The 17,674-nt window shown below is 51.5% G+C and overlaps 2 protein-coding genes across 6 annotated transcripts; one reads left to right on the top strand and one right to left on the bottom strand.

The window, feature by feature from the left end:
- Positions 1 to 6,033: 6,033 nt before the first annotated feature.
- On the top strand, positions 6,034 to 12,306 carry DRC12 (dynein regulatory complex subunit 12 homolog). The gene is made up of 6 exons (XM_012470660.1): positions 6,034 to 6,101; positions 6,513 to 6,583; positions 7,901 to 8,020; positions 8,530 to 8,622; positions 11,877 to 12,007; positions 12,259 to 12,306. The coding sequence occupies exons 1-6, from the start codon at positions 6,034 to 6,036 to the stop codon at positions 12,304 to 12,306; spliced, it is 531 nt and encodes a 176-aa protein (XP_012326083.1).
- A 178-nt stretch (positions 12,307 to 12,484) lies between these two features.
- NHERF4 (NHERF family PDZ scaffold protein 4) lies at positions 12,485 to 17,028 on the bottom strand. 5 transcript variants are annotated; one of them, XM_012470309.2, is made up of 11 exons: positions 16,763 to 17,028; positions 16,442 to 16,469; positions 16,230 to 16,303; positions 15,698 to 15,909; positions 15,238 to 15,427; positions 14,992 to 15,128; positions 14,555 to 14,759; positions 14,148 to 14,344; positions 13,831 to 14,058; positions 13,495 to 13,695; positions 12,485 to 13,236 (listed from the first exon to the last, which is right to left on the bottom strand). In XM_012470309.2, exons 1-11 carry the CDS (start codon positions 16,938 to 16,940, stop codon positions 13,207 to 13,209), a joined length of 1,680 nt encoding a protein of 559 aa, XP_012325732.1. In that variant the 5' UTR covers positions 16,941 to 17,028; the 3' UTR covers positions 12,485 to 13,206. The 5 variants fall into 5 exon arrangements, with proteins under 5 accessions (XP_012325732.1, XP_012325733.1, XP_012325734.1 ...); XM_012470310.2 differs by having other exon boundaries at positions 15,034 to 15,128; XM_012470311.2 differs by having other exon boundaries at positions 16,838 to 17,028.
- Between the last annotated feature and the right edge of the window lie 646 nt (positions 17,029 to 17,674).

The following is a 17,674-nucleotide window of genomic DNA, read 5'->3' as shown; positions in this document are numbered from 1 at the left end:
GGTTCTTGGATTTCGCACAAGAAAGAATTCAGGGCAAGTCCATAGAGTAAAGTGGAAACAAGTTTATTAGGAAAGTAATGAAACAAAAGAACGGTGACTCCATAGACAGAGCAGCCCCTCGTGCTGCTAGATGCCGATTTTTATGGTTATCTCTTTAATTTAAAAATTTTTTTTCCTCTCCCTCCCCCTAGAAATTATTTATTTTTTTTTTGAGACAAGAGTCTCGCTCTGTCACCCAAACTGGAGTGCAGTGGCACGATCTCGGCTCACTGCACTCTCCTCCGCCCAGGTTCAAGCAATTCTCCTGTCTCAGCCTCCCAGGTAGCTGGGACTACAGTCACCTGCCACCACACCTGGCTAATTTTTGTATTTTTAGTAGAGACAGGGTTTCACCACATTGGTCATGCTGGTCTCAAACTCCTGACCTCAGGTGACCCACCTGCCTCGCCTCCCAAAGTGCTGGGATTACAGGCGTGACCCACCTGGTGGTTATTTCTTGATGATATGCTAAACAAGTGTTGGATTATTTATGCCTCCCCTTTCTAGACATGTAGGGTACCTTCCTGACATTGCCATGGCATTGGAAACTGTCATGGCGCTGGTGGGAATGTAGCAGTGAGGATGTCCAGAGGTCACTCTCGTTGCCATCTTGGTTTTGGTGGGTTTTGGCCAGCTCCTTTACTGCAACCTGTTTTATCAGCAAGGTCTTTATAACCCGTATCTTGTGACAACCTCCTACCTCATCCTGTGACTTAGAATGCCTTAACCTTCTGGGAATGCAGCCCCAGTAGTTCTCAGCCTCATTTTACCCAGCTCCTCTTCAAGGTGGAGTTGCTCTGTTTCACATGCCTCTGACACTTTGGGAGACCAAAGCAGGCTGATTACCTGAGATCAGGAGTTCAAGACCAGCCTGGCCAACATGGTGAAACCCCATCTCTACTAAAAATATAAAAATCAGCTGGGTGTGGTGGTGCATGCTTGTAATCCCAGCTACTCAGGAGGCTGAGGCACAAGAATCCCTTGAACCTGGGAGGCAGAGGTTGCAGTGAGCTGCGATCACTCCACTCCACTCCAGAGTGAGACTATCTCAAAAAAACAAACAAACAGGCTGGGTGTGGTGGCTCACACCTGTAGTTCCGGCACTTTGGGAGGGCAAGGCGGGCGGATCACCTGAGGTCAGTAGTCCAAGACCAGCCTGGACAACATGGCCAAACCCTGTCTCTACTAAAAATACAAAAATTACTCAGGCACGGTGGCGCACACCTGTAGTCCCAGCTACTTGGGGAGGCTGAGGCAGGAGAATCCCTTGAACCCAGGAGGCAGAGGTTGCAGTGAGCCAAGATGGCACCACTGCACTCCAGCCTGAGCAAGAGAGAGAGACTCCATCTCAAAAAAAAAAAAAACAAGCTGGTGCGGTGGCTCACACCTGTAATCCCAGCACTTTGGGAGGCTGAGGCAGGTGGATCATCTGAGGTCAGAAATTTGAGACCAGCCTGACCAACATGGAAAAATCCCATCTCTACTAAAAATACAAAATTAGCAGGGCATGGTGGCACATGCCTATAATCCCAACTACTGAGGAGGCTGAGGCAGGAGAATCTCTTAAACCCTGGATGCAGAGGTTGCGGTGAGCTGAGATCACGCCGTTGCATTCCAGCCTGGGCAACAAGAGTGAAACTCCGTCTCAAAAAAAAAAAAAAGGAAAAAGAAAAAGAAAAACCTCCCAAACAGACTTCTAGATGAGGAGAATGAGGAGGACAGAGACAGGAACCCCCAGTGCATTACAATACAGGAGGTTGTGGAGGGAGAATAAATGAAAAACATGCTCAAGATTAAAAGAAGCTGGTCTGATGGTAGTGAGCTATCAGAACTTATTAACATTAGTGTCATGTCGAAGAAAATAGTCAAATTCTGTAAAATATTTGAAGAGATTTATTCTGAGCCAAATATGAGTGACCAATGGCCTGTGACACAACTCTCAGGAGAACCTGAGAACAAGTGTCCAAGGAGGATGGGTTACAATTTGGCTTTATGCATTTTTTTTTTTTTTGAGACAGAGTCTCACTCTGTCACCCAGGATGGAGTACAGTGGCATGATCTTGGCTCACTGCAACCTCCACCTTCCAGGTTCAAGCGATTCTCCTGCCTCAGCCTCCCAAGTAGCTGGAATTACAGGCGCCCACCACAATGCCCAACTAATGTTTTGTATTTTTAGTATAGACAGGGGGTTCACCATGTTAGCCAGGTTGGTCTCGAACTCATGACCTCAGGTGATCCACGCACCTAAAAGCCTCCCAAAGTGCTGGGATTGCAGGCATGAGCCACCACACCCAACCAGCTTTATACAGTTTAAGAAAATAAAAGACATCAATCAATATATGTAAGATGTACATTGGTTCAGTCTAGAAAGGCGGGACAACTGGAAGTGAGGAAGTGGGCAAAGGAATTAGGGTTAGGGTTCCAGTTCATAGGTAGATTCAAAGATTTTTTAATTGACAATTGCTAGAAAGAGTTATGATATAAAGACTTGGAATCAATAGAAAGGAATGTCTGGGTTACAATAGGGGGTTGTAGAGACTCTGAGTTACTGGAGCTGTAAGCACTTGGGAAGTCAAGACTGGCTCCTCTCTTTGCTCTGTAAGATGTCCGGACGGTCATAGAAGTGCTGTGCAGCCAACAAAGGTAACAAGCATGAACCAGCCTCGGCCTGAAGTTACCCGCTCCCCAGAAGAAGGGCTTTTCACTTCCAGAGCTTGTGGCTATTTCATTTTTTGTTTTGTTTGTTTGCTTGAGACAGAGTCTTCCTCTGTTGTCAGGCTGGAGTACTCACTGCAACCTCTGCCTCCTGGGTTCAAGTGATTCTCCTGCCTCAGCCTCCTCAGTAGCTGGGATTACAGGCGCCTGCCACCACACTGGGCTAATTTTTGTATTTTTTAGCAGAGACGGGGTTTCACCATGTTGGCCAGGCTGGTCTTGAACTCTTGATATTATGATCCACCTGCCTCGGCCTCCCAAAGTGCTGGGATTACAGATGTGAGCCACTGCGTCTGGCCTCTTGCGGCTATTTTTACAGATCTGCTCCTGACGATAGGCAATGGACCAAAAATACTGAGAGTGACAGAGTTGAAGAGAAGTACCTAAACAAAGATGGCCTGGCACAATGGCTCACACCTGTAATCCCAGAACCTTGGGAGGCCAAGGCAGGAGGATCACTTGAGCCTAGGAGTTTGAGACCATGCTGGCCAACATGGTGAAACCCTGTCTCTACAAAAAATACAGAAATTAGCTGGATGTGGTGGCATGCGCCTGTAGTCCCAGCTACTCAGGAGGCTGAGGTGGGAAGATCACCTGAGCCTGGGGAGGCTGAGGCTGAGGCTGTAGTGAGCCCTGATCACTGCACGCCAGCCTGGGTGACAGAGAGAGACCCTGTCTACAAAATAAACAAACAAACAAAAAACCCTAAAGAAAGAGTCTGCAGGTGCCCTAATCCAAAAGGAGAAAAGCCCTGAAGTTTCTTTCTTTTTTTTTTTTTTTTTTTGAGACAGAGTTTTGCTCTTGTTGCCCAGGCTAGAGTGCAATGGTGCGCTTGGCTCACCACAACCTCCACCTCCCACATTTAAGCAATTCTCTTGCCTCAGCCTCCTGAGTAGCTGAAATTACAGGCATGTGCCACCATGCCCGGCTATTTTTGTATTTTAAGTAGAGACGGGGTTTCTCCATGTTGGTCAGGCTGGTCTTTAACTCCCAACCTCAGGTGATCCACCAGCCTCAGCCTCCCAAAGTGCTTGGATTACAGGCATGAGCCACGGTGCCCGGCTTCTGCTATTTTCATTCTAACCAATATGGTGCCCAGAAATCCAAGTGGCAGACAGATGGCAAGGCTCCAGAATAGCACAGACCTGGAGGGAGAGGGAGGGCTGCCTCCTGACAAGGGAGGGCCACCGGTCATACCCTCTCCTCCACGTTAATTCTTCCAGCCACTCCTGGCTCCAGCAGGACGCTAAGAAGTATCCCAAAGGGAGTCACCCTCAAATTGCCCGGTAAATAATTTAGAAGCAAAAACGTAGGAAACTCAGGGGAAGGTCAAGCAAGTCCACTAGAGGGAGCCCCAGCCAACTCTATGCAGCAGGGAGCCTCACAAAGCAGTGTCTCAACACGTCTGCAAATCAACCACACAAAGGAATGGAGAAGTGTGGCAATATATTAAGTCACTAGGAGAGAAGATAGCCATGGAAACCCCCAGCTAAAACCCAGGCTTTTCAAGAGCTACAAAATCAAACATTTAAAGATCAGGAAACTGAGGCTGAGCAAAGTCAAATGGCTTGCCTCCGTTTGCATATCCACAGTTGGGACTCAAACTCACATCTCTTGTCTCTAACCTGAGCACCTTCCTCCACTCTTGCATGCCTCTAGGTCAGTCCCTAGAGTCCATGGGTCCACCATTCCTCTGCGTCTCATTTCTCTGAAGTAGGAAACTCCCTTGACTACCTCTTCCTGCCCTTATTTCCCTCATTCTACAGTGTACTGAAGAGCATCTTCAGTGGTTTGGGGGTTTTGTTTGTTTGAGACAGGGTCTCCCTCTGTCATCCAGGCTGGAGTTCAGAGATGCAGTCATGGCTTACTGCTGCCTCAACCTCCCAGGCTCAAGCAGTTCTCCTGCCTCAGCCTCCCAAGTAGCTGAGATTACCGGTGTGCACCACCACTCCAGGCTGAGTTGGGTTTGTTATTTTGTTTTGTTTTGTTTAAGACAGAGTTTCACTCTTGTTGCCCAGGCTGGAGTGCAATGGCACGATCTCAGCTCACTGAAACCTCTGCCTCCTGGGTTCAAGCGATTCTCCTGCCTAGGCCTCCTGAGTAGCTGGGATTACAGGCATGTACCACCATGCCCAGTTAATTTTGTATTTTTAGTAGAGATGGGTTTTCTCTATGTTGGTCAGGCTGGTCTCGAACTCCCAACCTCAGGTGATCCTCCTGCCCAGGCCTCCCAAAGTGCTGGATTACAGGCCTGAGCCACTGCACCTGACCTAAGTTTTTAATTTTTTGTAGAAATGAGATCTGACTGAGTTGCCCAGGCTGGTCTCGAACTCCTGGCCTCAAGCAATCCTGCCTCAGCTTCTCAAAATGCTGAGATTACAGGCATGAGCCACCATCCCCAGCTTAGATCTTCAGTTTTAAGCCTACTAATGTCATTTTGCTGATGGGACCTGGGGATGTAAATTGTCCAACGTGGCTACTGTCAGTCTTTTTCCTCTGTATCAGCACAACATATTATCTCAGATGTGTACACCTGAATTTGTAAGTCTCCAAATTGCAGGCCATGTCTACATGGCAATGAATCATAATGAATTGGCTTCCAAAGCCCATTCTCTTAAAACTACACTTAGCATTTTGGGTTAAGGAAAGAACTGACCCTTTGAGACCTTGATATTTTAAGTCTTGTGAGCTGATTTAGCCCATTCCACCTTCCTAGGAACTCCATGTTTCCCAGTTGTCTGGACAACATACAACCTCCTGAAACCCAACCTTCCAGTCCTCAGTCCTACCCTCAAGAGAAATTTGCCTCCGAGGATTGGTTCCCAGGTCCCAGGCTCCACCTCAGGCTCCTCGCTAGTTGGGCCTTCTCTCTGCCACTCCCCACGAGTGGGTCACTCCCCACAAGTGGGTCACTCCACAAGGAGCCCCAACACAGGCCAGAGAGGATCCTACAGGTAGGAAGAGAGGGGTGAGGATAATGGAAGAGGGAGGGGAGCAGGTACAGGGATTTAGTTTCCTAAAAGACAGTTGAGAGGAATGACTGCTGAACAGAGAGTCAGCCTGGTTAAGAGAAAAAACTCCATCCTCCCCACTGACCCCAACCCTGCCTGAGGTTTCAAAGAGACCGTGAACTGACTTTTCTAGAGAGGATGAGAGACAAATTTGGAGTAGAACCAGGCGACTCTCCTGAGACTCCTGGTTAAGTGTAGGGGTCAGGAGAGCATCCCTGTGTCCAGACGTAAACATAAGGTCTCCTCCTTCTCCCAGGACAGCAAGGAGATGCCACCTAAAAACAAAGAAAAAGGGAGGAGAGCTAGGGCGCAGAAGAAGAAAAAGAACAGGGGCGAGTCATGGTGGGTGGAGGTGCCCCCTGCTTCTCCTTGTTCTGGCACGAAGACCACCCAGAGGTCCTCCAGAAAGAATTCAGCCTTCTGCATGATAGGACGGAGCTCTCTTGACCTTTCTCTTCGTGTCCTCGAAGCCAGATTCAAGGAGCTGAGGAAGCAGGGCAATGGTCACCCACACTGTCCTTTGAGCCCCATTTAGCTCTGTGCCTTCCTGATATATTTGCATATCTGTTATGTGCTGGTCAGTGAGGACATGGTGCTGATTTCAGTAGATTCTGCCACCATGGATCTTTCATTTAGTGGTCCTCAGGTCTCCTGTGGGAAAAGTGCTGGGTGTGGGGTGAGGACGTGAGGAGAGTGAGGAGTGCTGAGATCATGAAGAGCTGAGGCTCTTCCACTTGCCATGGCAAGTGCAGATGTGGAGGCCGAGTCCAGGCACAGGCTGGCGGTGCTGGAGAAGGAGCTGCTCCGAGACCACTTGAGTAAGGAGGGTAGAAGCTGGCATGGGAGTGGGCAACAGGGGCAGTGCAATGGGCCATTTCTGTATCCTGGGGGATTAGAGGCATGATTGGGGGGCTAAGCCAAACCCTAACCATCTCATGGAAAAAGACCATGAGAGAGGGGTGGGAAGTGGATGAAGGAAGCTTTTTTTTTTTTTTGGAGGTAAGATCTTGCTCTATTGCCCAGGCTGGAGTGCAGCGGTGTGATTATGGTTCACTCTAACTTCAAACTCCTGGGCCCCAGCAATCTTCCCGCCTCAGCCTCCTGAGTAGCTGGTATTACAGGTGCACACCACCATGCCCAGCTACTTTACTTCTTTCTTTTTCTTTTACTTTTTTTCTGAGACAGAGTCTTGCTCTGTCACCCAGGCTGGAGGGCAGTAGCACGATCTTGGCTCACTGCAACCTCCGCCTCCTGGGATCAAGCAATTCTCCTACCTCAGCCTCCTGAGAAGCTGGGATTACAGGCATGAGCCACCACACCTGGCTAATTTTTGTAGTTTTAGTAGAGACAGGGTTTCACCATGTTGGCCAGGGTGGTCTCAAACTCTTGACCACGTGATCTGCCTGCCTAGACCTCCCAAAGTGCCGGGATTATAGGCGTAAGCCACCATGCCTGGACCTATTTATTTATTTTTTTTTTTTTTGAGGCGGAGTTTCGCTCGTTACCCAGACTGGAGTGCAATGGCGCGATCACGGCTCACCGCAACCTCCGCCTCCTGGGTTCAGGCAATTCTCCTGCCTCAGCCTCCTGAGTAGCTGGGATTACAGGCACGCGCCACCATGCCCAGCTAATTTTTTGTATTAGTAGAGACGGGGTTTCACCATGTTGACCAGGACGGTCTCGATCTCTTGACCTCGTGATCCACCCGTCTTGGCCTCCCAAAGTGCTGGGATTACAGGCTTGAGCCACCGCGCCCGGCCTATTTATTTTTCTTATAGAGACAAGGTCTCATTCTGTTGCCCAGGCAGGTCTCAAACTCCTGGCCTCAAGCACTTCTCCCACCTAAGCCTCCCAAAATACTGGGATTAATGGCATGAGCCACCATGTCGGGCTAGCTGGAAAGCTATATAGAGTCAGAACATGGAGGGAGTTTTTGCTTCTTAATAATGAAGAGCCTGTGAGAGTCTAGGGATAAAAAACAAAAACAACAAAACCCAGAGAGAGAATAAGAAGCTGGACGCCCCACCTCCAGATTTCCAGAGGTGGGCAAAGTCCATCCTGGGAAATTGGAGGCCATGGGGGCTGATTTAGTGGGCCCCAGACAGTCCTGACGGCAGCTCTGGGACTGTTCACAGCTCTACAGAGGGACGAAGCTCGTCGAGCCAAGGCTTCCGAAGACCAGCTGAGGCAGAGGCTGCAAGGGGTGGAGTCTGAGCTGGAAGGGGCCCGAAGTGAAGGGAAGGCCATATATGCAGGTATGTGGTCGGTTGAGCAGGTGGGCATGAGACGGGGACTTGGAGGAGGAAAACCAACAGAGCCAGATGATGCAAGGAAGGGAAACAAGGAGGGCTTCCGACTGCCAGGCCTGGTCTTGGTCTTCCCTGAACAGGACAAATCAGGCAGGATCCTGTAGGAACCAAAGGCAGGTGTCTGGGATCCCAGGCAGGGGTCTTCCAGCATGCCTGGTGCCACATGCTTGATGCTGTGTAGGACACACATTCAGTCATAGCCATCAGCTCACTCATCCCATGGGAGGCGAGAAGGGTTAGCATCCCCAGATGAAGCTGGACTTGGGGAGGTGGGTCTGGCTTTCTGTCCTTTCCCCAGGTTTTCATGGTCTCCAGCTTCTCAGAATCACAAAAAGAACCAAGAAGGCCTTGGTGCTCCTGTTCCACTAGACCAAGTAGAGTCTTGCCCACCCACAACTTCATTTCCTTTCTCTATCGCTCCATCTCCAACCTGGGTCCCTGGGGGCCCACCCTAGAGATGAGTCACCAGTGCCAGGCCCTGCAGAAGGAGATGGAGAGCCGCAGCAAGCAGCTGGAGGAAGAAGCAAGGGGCCTTCGGAAGCAGCTAGGTAGGTTTCCCCACCCTCCAAGCCCCTTCTCTTCAAGGGTTGCAACAAAGGCCAGCATGAAGGGGTAGACTTCAAAGTCTCTGCTCTAGAAAGCTGCCATCTGGGCTCTGGGATCACTTTCCCCACTTTCACTGACACTCCACCACCGAGGACTGGAGCAGAGGGTTCACAATGCCAAGAATCTCTGTTGTGAGTAAAGAAGAGGTAGGCCTTGCACCCCATTTCCCCCTCCACTTGGTCTCTCCAAGTCCAGCCCTAACTCCCCACCACTGCCACGTCTCTTCTGAGCAAAACATACTCCCTCTTGGTTTAGCTGATTTCTACAATGAAACTAAGGGAAAATGTTTAACTTATTTACTTCTATGTCTTCAAGAACTAGCACCTGGTAGCTCCTAAATAACTGTTCACCAAATAAATGAATAAACACTTCTAATAAGCACAAATACTTTTAAAAACCAGGAAGTTGGCCAGGCACAGTGGCTCTCACTTGTAATCCCAGCACTTTGGGAGGCCAAGGTGGGCAGATCGCAAGGTCAGGAGTTCGAGACCAGCCTGACCAACATGGTGAAACATCCACTCTACTGAAAAAAAAAAAAAAAAAGTAGTCGGTTGTGGTGGCACACACCTGTAATCCCAGCTACTCAGAAGGCTGAGGCAGGAGAATTGCTCGAATCCAGGAGGCAGAAGTTTGCAGTGAACCGAGATCGTGCCACTGCACTTCAGCCTGGGAGACAGAGCAAGACTCTGTCTGAAAAAAAAAAAAAAAAAAAAAAACCATGCCGGGCGCGGTGGCACGTGCCTGTAGTCCCAGCTACTCAGGAGGCTGAGGTGGGAGGATCGCTTGAGCCCAGGAGTTCTGGGCTGTAGTGCGCTATGCCAATTGGGTGTCCTCACTAAGTTCAGCATCAATATGGTGACCTCCCGGGAGCGGGGGACCACCAGGTTGTCTAAGGAGGGGTGAACCGGCCCAGGTCAGAAAAGGAGCAGGTCAAAACTCCCGTACTGATCAGTAGTGGGATCGCGCCTGTGAATAGCCACTGCACTCCAGCCTGGGCAACATAGCGAGACCCCGTCTCAAAAAATAAAAAAATAAAAACAAATTTAAAAAATGAAAAAAAAAAAAAAAAAAAACCAGGAAGCCAGCCAGGCACAGTGGCTCACAACTGTAATCCCAGCACTTTGGGAAGCCAAGGCTAGCAAATCACCTGAGGTCGGGAGTTCAAGACCAGACTGACCAACATGGAGAAAACCTGTCTCTACTAAAAATACAAAATTAGCCGAGTTTGGTGGTGCATGCCTGCAATCCCAGCTACTCGGGAGGCTGAGGCCGGAGAATTCTTGAACCCTGGAGCCAGAAGGTTGCAATGAGCCAAGATCATGCCATTATATTCCAGTCTGGGCAACAAGAGCGAAACTCCATCTCAAAAAAAAGGGAAAGAAAACCAGGAAGACTTTGCTTCTCTTCTCTTGCCCCTTACTTAACAAAATAATGTTGAAATATCTCAGCATGACACATGGGATCTTTCATAATTTTGGTCTCAAAGTTTTCATACCTTAAAAATGCCTTCAGCCAAGTGCAGTACCTCACCCCTGTAATCCCAGCACTTTGGGAGGCCAAGGTGAGAGGATTCCTTGAGGCCAGGAGTTCAAGACCATCCTGGCCAATATGGCAAAAACACCATCTCTACTAAAATTACAAGAATTAGCTGGGCTTGGTGGCATGGGCCTGTTATCCCAGCTACTCAGGAGACTAAGTCAGGAGAATCACATGAACCCAGGAGGTGGAGGCTGCAGTGAGCCAAGATTGCACCATTGCACTCCAGCCTGAGCAACAGAGTAAGACTCTGACAAAAAAAAAAAAAAAAAAAAAGCCTTCAGTTTAGCTATAGATGGCCAGGAGCTGCTTATCTGCCATTCAGACCTTGTGTTCCTTTCCTAATCTTTGCCTTACCTCAAATTTCAAGTCAATCAATGACTCAATGTTTTGTTTTTTTTGAGACAGAGTTTTGCTGTTGTTGTCCAGGCTGTCGTGCAAGCCATCTCAGCTCACTGCAACCTCCGCCTCTGCCTCCTGGGTTCAAGCGATTCTTCTGTCTCAGCCTCTTGAGTAGCTGGGATTACAGGTGCATGCCACCACACCCAGATAATTTTTGTATTTTTAGTAGAGACGGGGTTTCATCATATTGGTCAGGCTGGTCTCAAACTCCTGACCTCAGGTGATCCACCCACCTTGACCTCCCAAAGTGCTGGGATTACAGGTGTGAGCCACTACGCTCGGTTTTGTTTTTTGAGATGGAGTCTCGTATCTGTCAACCAGGCTGGACTGCAGTGGTGCAATCTCAGCTCACTGCAACCTCTGCCTCCTGGGTTCAAATGATTCTCCTGTCTCAGCCTCCCAAGTAGCTGGGATTACAGGCATGCGCCACCTTGCCCAGCTAATTTTTGTAGTTTTAGTAGAGACGGGGTTTCACCATGTTGGTCAGGCTGGTTTCAAACCCTGACCTCAGGTGATCTGCCCACCTCAGCCTCCCAAAGTGCTGGGATTACAGACATGAATCACCGTGCCCGGCCAATGAATCAATGTTTATTGAGCACCTCCTGTATACTAGCTAGGTGCTTTGTCATCTATTATCACATTTAAAGGTCACAACATGCCCCTAAGGGATGTGTCATTCTCTCTCTAAAGATGAAAACACCAGCTGGGCACAGTGGCTCATGCCTGTAATCCCAGCGCTTTGGGAGGCCGAGGTGGGCAGATAACAAGGTCAACAGACTGAGACCATCCTGGTAAACATGGTGAAACCCCGTCTCTACTAAAAATACAAAAATTAGCCAGGCATGGTGGTGCTCACCTGTACACCCAGCTACTTGGGAGACTGAAGCATGAGAATCCCTTGAACCTGGGAAGTAGAGGTTGCAGTGAGCTGAGATCATGCCACTGCACTCCAGCCTGGTGACAGAGCGAGACTCTGTCTCAAAAAAAAAAAAAATAGATGAAGACACCGAGGCTCAGAGAGAGACACACCTGAAGACACCTAGGTAGTAACAACCGACTTTGGAGCCTCCTGTCTCAAGCCCACCACTCTCTGCCATACGTCAGTGGAGCTGCAGCTTTTACGGGGACTGTGGGAAAGTTGGTGATCCTGAGGGAGTCTGGAATGAGCCCACTTGAGGTCCCCTTTGCAGATACCTTTGGAGACTGGTCAAGGGTAGAGTGTCACCATCCTGCTCTCTTTCATCCTGCCCGCCCCTAGAGGCATGCCAAAGGGAGGCTGTGGCTGCCTGGGAAGAGGCTGAGCAAGCCGTAGAAGAGCCGGACCAGGCCCTGGCTCAGCTTCAGGCCCATGTGGCAGACATGGAAGCCAAGTATGAGGAAATCTTACACATGAGCACCACCCCCTGCCCAGCCACCCAGTACCCAGGACTCCCCCGTGCCCACAAACCACAGCTAGTATGATGACTGACAACCCAGGAGTAAGGAGAAGAAGCGTCTCCAAGGGAACCCTGCTCTATCCTGAGGGCAGAAAGAAGGGATACAACCATGTCTACTGGACAAGGAAGGCTTACAAACCAACCTGGGGCAGCCCTTCCCGCTTCCCTCTGTCCTCCTGGGGGCTGAAATCTTGGTGTCTGCAGGATACCCTGGACAGGCTCTTGGCCAAGCTGAGAGCCATCAAGCCATAGTGGGATGGAGCTGTGCTGAGACTCCACGCCAGGCTCAAGGAGCAGCTATGCCGGTTCGGACTCACCCCCTGGATCTTTGAGGCCTCCAGCCTCTAGTCTCTCAGGCTCTCTGAGGCCCCAGCAATAAAACGTCTTGATGCAGAACTCAACAGAGCTGTGGGCGGTGGCCTTTTGGCAGAGAGGAGTGGATCTTTTTTATTATTTTATTTATTTATTTTTCTTCTTTGTGTTGTTTTGGGTTTTTTTTTATTTTTAGGAGTGGCTCTCATGGGGACATCTCAGTTCTGGGTTGATCCATTCATCTGAGACTGAGTGATAGGAAAGAAATTTGATCAGGTCTCAACCTCTCCTGAAAAAGCCAGGTCCCACCCCTTGAGCCTGAGGCCCTTTGGGTCCCTTCAGACCACTGCCCCTTACCCCCACCAACACAAACGCAGGCAGTCAGATTTATGGGGAACGGCCATTTCTCTAACAAGTGCAGCGGTGCCCAGGCACCACCCTCCGCAGTGTTAAGGCGCCCACAGAGGGCAGGCGTAGCTGGTCTCCAAATTCTTGCATTACACTCAAGCGTCGTGAAGTCATATCTAGAAAAGGTCCAGATGGTCTCAATCCTAGCCAGCCCCACAGCCACACCTTCATCCTTGGACACAGCTCTCCAAAGCTCCCAGATGACATCCTCTGGAGCCTCAGACTTTGTCAGGGACCTGCCTGAGGCCTTCCGCCATACCCTCTGCTGGGAGGTGGGTCTGCGGGAAGGGAGGGAGCGCCTGGGCCAGCCTGCGATCGATGGTGTCTGAGTCCCTCCGGTCTGACTTAGAGAGAGCATCCTGCCTCCAACACCTCGGGCTTGAGAGTGAAGACAGGATAGCCCCTGGTGTGTCTGTACCAAGCAGTGATGCTCTATAGCAGGTCCGAGGCCAGAGCCCAGTCCTATGCAGAGAGAGGAGACAGAAGGTGGTTCCAGGTGGGACCCCGAAGGGTTACTTTTTCTTGCCTCCTCCTGCGCTGGAATGCCCAGGAATGGGACTTATTTCACACATTTTTCTGCCCCCACCTACCACGACCTGAAGTCCCACCCTGCAGACCCCACACTGCTTCACCTTGCAGCTGACCCACTCTGTCCTTCTTTCTCACTCCTCCCTGACCTTCTGTAGCTACTCACAGTCCGATCTGTTTCTTCTTCCTCACCTCTACAGCCCCAGGGGGAATCCAGGCTTCCAAGCCCCATGGAGACCTGGCTGCCAGCTTCAGGCAGAGGGGTGGCTCAGCCTCAGGCAGCTGCTGAAGCCTCTCCAGGTCCTTCTCTCCCCCAACAGGGTACCCGTTCACTTCCAGAATCACATCTCCCATTCGCAGCCCAGCCCGGGCAGCTGAGCCTCCTGGAGTCACCTGGTGGTGTGGGCGCATGCAGAACAGGGGAGACAAGGGAAAATTTGCTGGCTTAAGGCTCTGGAAGGGAAGCAGAGGAAACTGATCAGGCAGCAAAGGATCGAAAGGATCCAGGGTCCATGGAGCATAAGTCACCTGGGAGATGAAGAGACGAGGCCCACCGGCCACACAGCTGAGTCGGAAGCCATAGCCGCCACCAGGCCCAGGGTACAGAGAGCACTGGCGGGAGCCAAGAGGGACGGAAGGTACGCCTGTGTCTTCAAGTGAAGGGTCCTCTGTCTCAACCAGAGAGGCTGAGCCACTGCCCTGGGGAGAGGCAGGAGCCTGTGTATTCTCCAAGAAGAGGAGTGGGGATAGGCGAACCTGGAAGGTGGCAGGTAGAGCAAACCTGTTGGCCCTGAGCCCTGCTCCTCTTCTGCCCCATCCCTAGCCCCTGCCCCCTCAGCACGCACCATGCTGAAGAATCGGTCAGCATCAGGATCGACGACAATGAGGGAGACACAGGAGCCCTGCGCCTGGATCCTGGACACTGTCTCCTCATGGCCCAGTCCCTCCACGCTCTCCCCAGCCACAGCCACCAGCCGGTCCCCAGCCTGCATCCCAGCCTTCTCAGCTGGCAGTCCTGGGTCTACATCCCACAGGAACTGTCCTGGGGCACAGACATCCTTACTGCCTCTCCCCAACTATCCCAGGCCACTGTGTGCACACCAGGGGACTGACCCCAGGGTGAGCAGGAAGAGGTGGCCCAGGGCCAGAGCTCAGACAGGGACACCTCTTCTGTGCACTGAGAGGTGTATATACACTTGTGTGCCCACCCCAAGGCCCACCTTCCCCAACCACCCCTAGGGCTCCTACTCACCAGGGCGACCATCAAGGCCCTTTTCCTCCCGGAGCAGGAACCCAAAACCCCGGGGCCCTTTCTGTAGGTGCAGACATCGGGGCTTGGTGGGCAGTGCCCAGCCCTCTGCCAGGGGTGCAGCCAGGGGCAATCCCAGCTGGCGACACTGTTCCTCCACCTCTGGCCCTGCCACCAGCAAGGTCACCTGTTGTCCACTCTGCCAAAGCTGTGGGACCCAGCAGGGCATCAGTATAACACCTGGTCAGGGAAGGAAGAGGCAGGATCCCCGCGCAGGCCCTCCTCCCAGGCACTAAGTGGGGCCTGGCACAAACTGTAGAGGGGAGGATGGTGATAAAGGTAGGAGACCAGATCAGGAGGTTAGGTGCATGGGGGAGGAGGCATCTTCCTGAGGGGGGCCCAGGCCCAGATTAGGGGAGGGGAATGGGAGGCAGCCACACCTTCCTGGTGAGTTGGTTGTGAGTGAACTTCTCCACACTGACCCCATTGACTTCCAGCAGCCGGGCCCCGGGGGGCACCCCTGCCCTCTCAGCTGCTCCTCCAGTACTTAGCACCAACCAGAAAGGACCCTGATTGCCTGGAAGTCAAAAAATAAATAAAAAGCAAAGTTCAGTCTGTTGCCTGCCTGCCCTGAACAGGGGCTGAGATCCCCCATCCTTGCTGCCCCCTGCACCCTCTGGGCTCACCATGGGTGACACTGAAGCCAAAACCACCCTCATCTTTCACTATGTGGCATAGCCTGGGCCGGACCCCCGGGCCTAGGGTGGGACAGAGGTGAGCATCTTCTCCCAGCTGAGCTCGGGCCACATCATGTACATGCCGTGCCAAGACTGTCAGCAATACCCGAGGACTGCTGGCCCGGATGCGGCGTACCACCTGAAAGAGGGCACTTGGGCATGGGTTTGGCTTCCACCCTCTTGCCAACCCCCAGGACCTCCCTGGAATTCACTTTTTTTTTTTTTTTTTTTTTTTTGCCATGAGAATTGGCTTTCTAGATGCCTTCCCCAACCCCTCTGACTTGGGCAATCCTAAATCCCGGAGTGTGGGGGAGTGAGGCTTGTGCCCTGCTGCCAGAGTGCCCAGGTGCCTGAGCAAGCCGATTCTCTTTCTGAGGCACTCGCACGCTCTCCTGGACCACAGCCTTACCATTGCATAGTCCTCATGTTCCACGGCGTCGTTGTTCACCCCCAGGATCCTGTCTCCTTCCTGGAGACCCTGGCGCTGGGCAGAGGTGCCTGGGTCCACCCTGCACACCACATGCCCAGCCCTACCCAGCTCCTGCCGTAGGTGGAAGCCAAAACTCTTGCCCTCCTCTTTGCTCAGCAAACAGAAGCGAGGCCGCTCCAGGCTCCAGGGATCTGGAGGGTGAGGTGGGCAGCAGAAAAGGGGAAGGAGAGGGCACAGCCCAAGTACAGGTTTGCCATGTGGCTGGCAGACCCTGCGTCCTGATAGGGTGCTGGGCAGCTTTTGCCCAGTTGGGTGTTGGGCAGTGGGGTCAACACTTCATGGGCAGAGGGGCTGGGACAGGAGAAAATGACTGGCCCCACCTATGTCCACTACCAAGCAAGGCTGTTATCAGAGGGAGACGGAGTGAGTGGTTACCAAGGAGATGGGAGGCGGAGTGGAGCTGTGGTGCCTCCAGGGAAAGGGAATGGTTGCCAGGGGGTGAGGGAGTTACCAGAGGGGTCTTGGTCTTCGGCCAAGGAGAGGACAGGATTATCAATTCCCAGCTTTGGGTTAAACTTAAACTTCCTACAAGGAGGCAGGGGAAGCAGGTACAAGCTGGCAGCTGGACTTGGGTCCCAGGATCTCCTTTAGGTGCTAATAGTAGTGAAGTGCTTCCCACCTCTGATTCTTTCCTCCCCTTGCCCCAACCCTCATGGCACTTACAGAGTTAACGAGGCTGTATTCTGCAGATCTACTGGGCAAAGAAGTGGGTGAGAGGAGAGTCACGTTCTTCTCCCCAGATGTGCCTCTTCCATTGGCATAAGCTAAAAGGACTCAGGGGAACCCCCAAACTCAGGGTGTGCCCCCTCCATTCTGTTCCAAAGGGGTCTTCTCTTCTCACTGCCGTACACACAGGGATATTGTGCAGTCTCCTCCCTTTCCCTCCCCCCAAGTCCTTGGCATATAAATCTGAGCATATCAGTACAGGGTGTGGACCAGGAAGACAGACCTATCAACTCACTACTTTTCTCCTGACTTGTTTACCTGCCGCAGGGCTCCAAGCCCCAGAATCAAGTGTGCCTTGGTCCCAAAGCTTCAGTCTCCAAGTCAGCTCCCTACCTGTCCCAAAGTCCCCTGCAGAGGATTTCTCCTGGTCTCCTACCTGCAGCTCTCTCCATAGCTGGATCGGTGACCCAGTGCTCAGGGTAGGGACAAGGTTCATCACAGCCACTGACCCTCCCGCCCATCTCCTCCCAGGTCCCGCCTCCTTGAAGACTCTGTGGAAGCAGTGGGGTAATGGTTAACGGGAGTGATAGTCTTTTTTTTTTTTTTTTTGAGATGGAGTTTTGCTCTTGTTGCCCAGGCTGGAGTGCAATGGCACGATCTTGGCTCACTGCAACCTCTACCTCTGGGTTCAAGCAGTTCTCCTGCCTCAGCCTCCTGAGTAGCTGGGATTACAGGCATGCACCACCACACCCAGCTAATTTTGTATTTTTAGTAGAGATGGGGTTTCTCCATGTTGGTCAGGCTGGTCTTGAACTCTTGACCTCAGGTGATCCACCCGCCTCGGCCTCCCAAAGTGCTGGGATTACAGGCGAGAGCCACCGCATCTGGCCCCACCCAACGTTTCTATTGTTGCCCTGGTGTGTTTATTTTCCTACCATATTTTCTATTGCTGTATAATACATGCTCCAAAATCCAGTGGCTAAAAACAATACCCAATCATTTTATTATTATTATTATTTTAAGACAGAGTTTCACATTTGTTGCCCAGGCTGGAGTGCAATGGTGTGATCTCAGCTCACCACAACCTCTGCCTCCCGGGTTCAAGCGATTGTCGTGCCTCAGCCTCCTGAGTAGCTGGGATTACAGGTATGCCCCACCATGCCCAGCTTATTTTGTATTTTTAGTAGAGATGGGGTTTCACCATGTTGGTCAGGCTGGTCTCAAACTCCT

Source organism: Aotus nancymaae, unplaced genomic scaffold (genome assembly GCF_030222135.1).
Source record: "Aotus nancymaae isolate 86718 unplaced genomic scaffold, 86718_ANA_hifiasm-v0.15.2.pri h1tg000012l, whole genome shotgun sequence".
NCBI classification, from domain to species: Eukaryota; Metazoa; Chordata; class Mammalia; order Primates; family Aotidae; genus Aotus; species Aotus nancymaae.
This window is presented reverse-complemented; position numbering and strand designations above follow the sequence as displayed.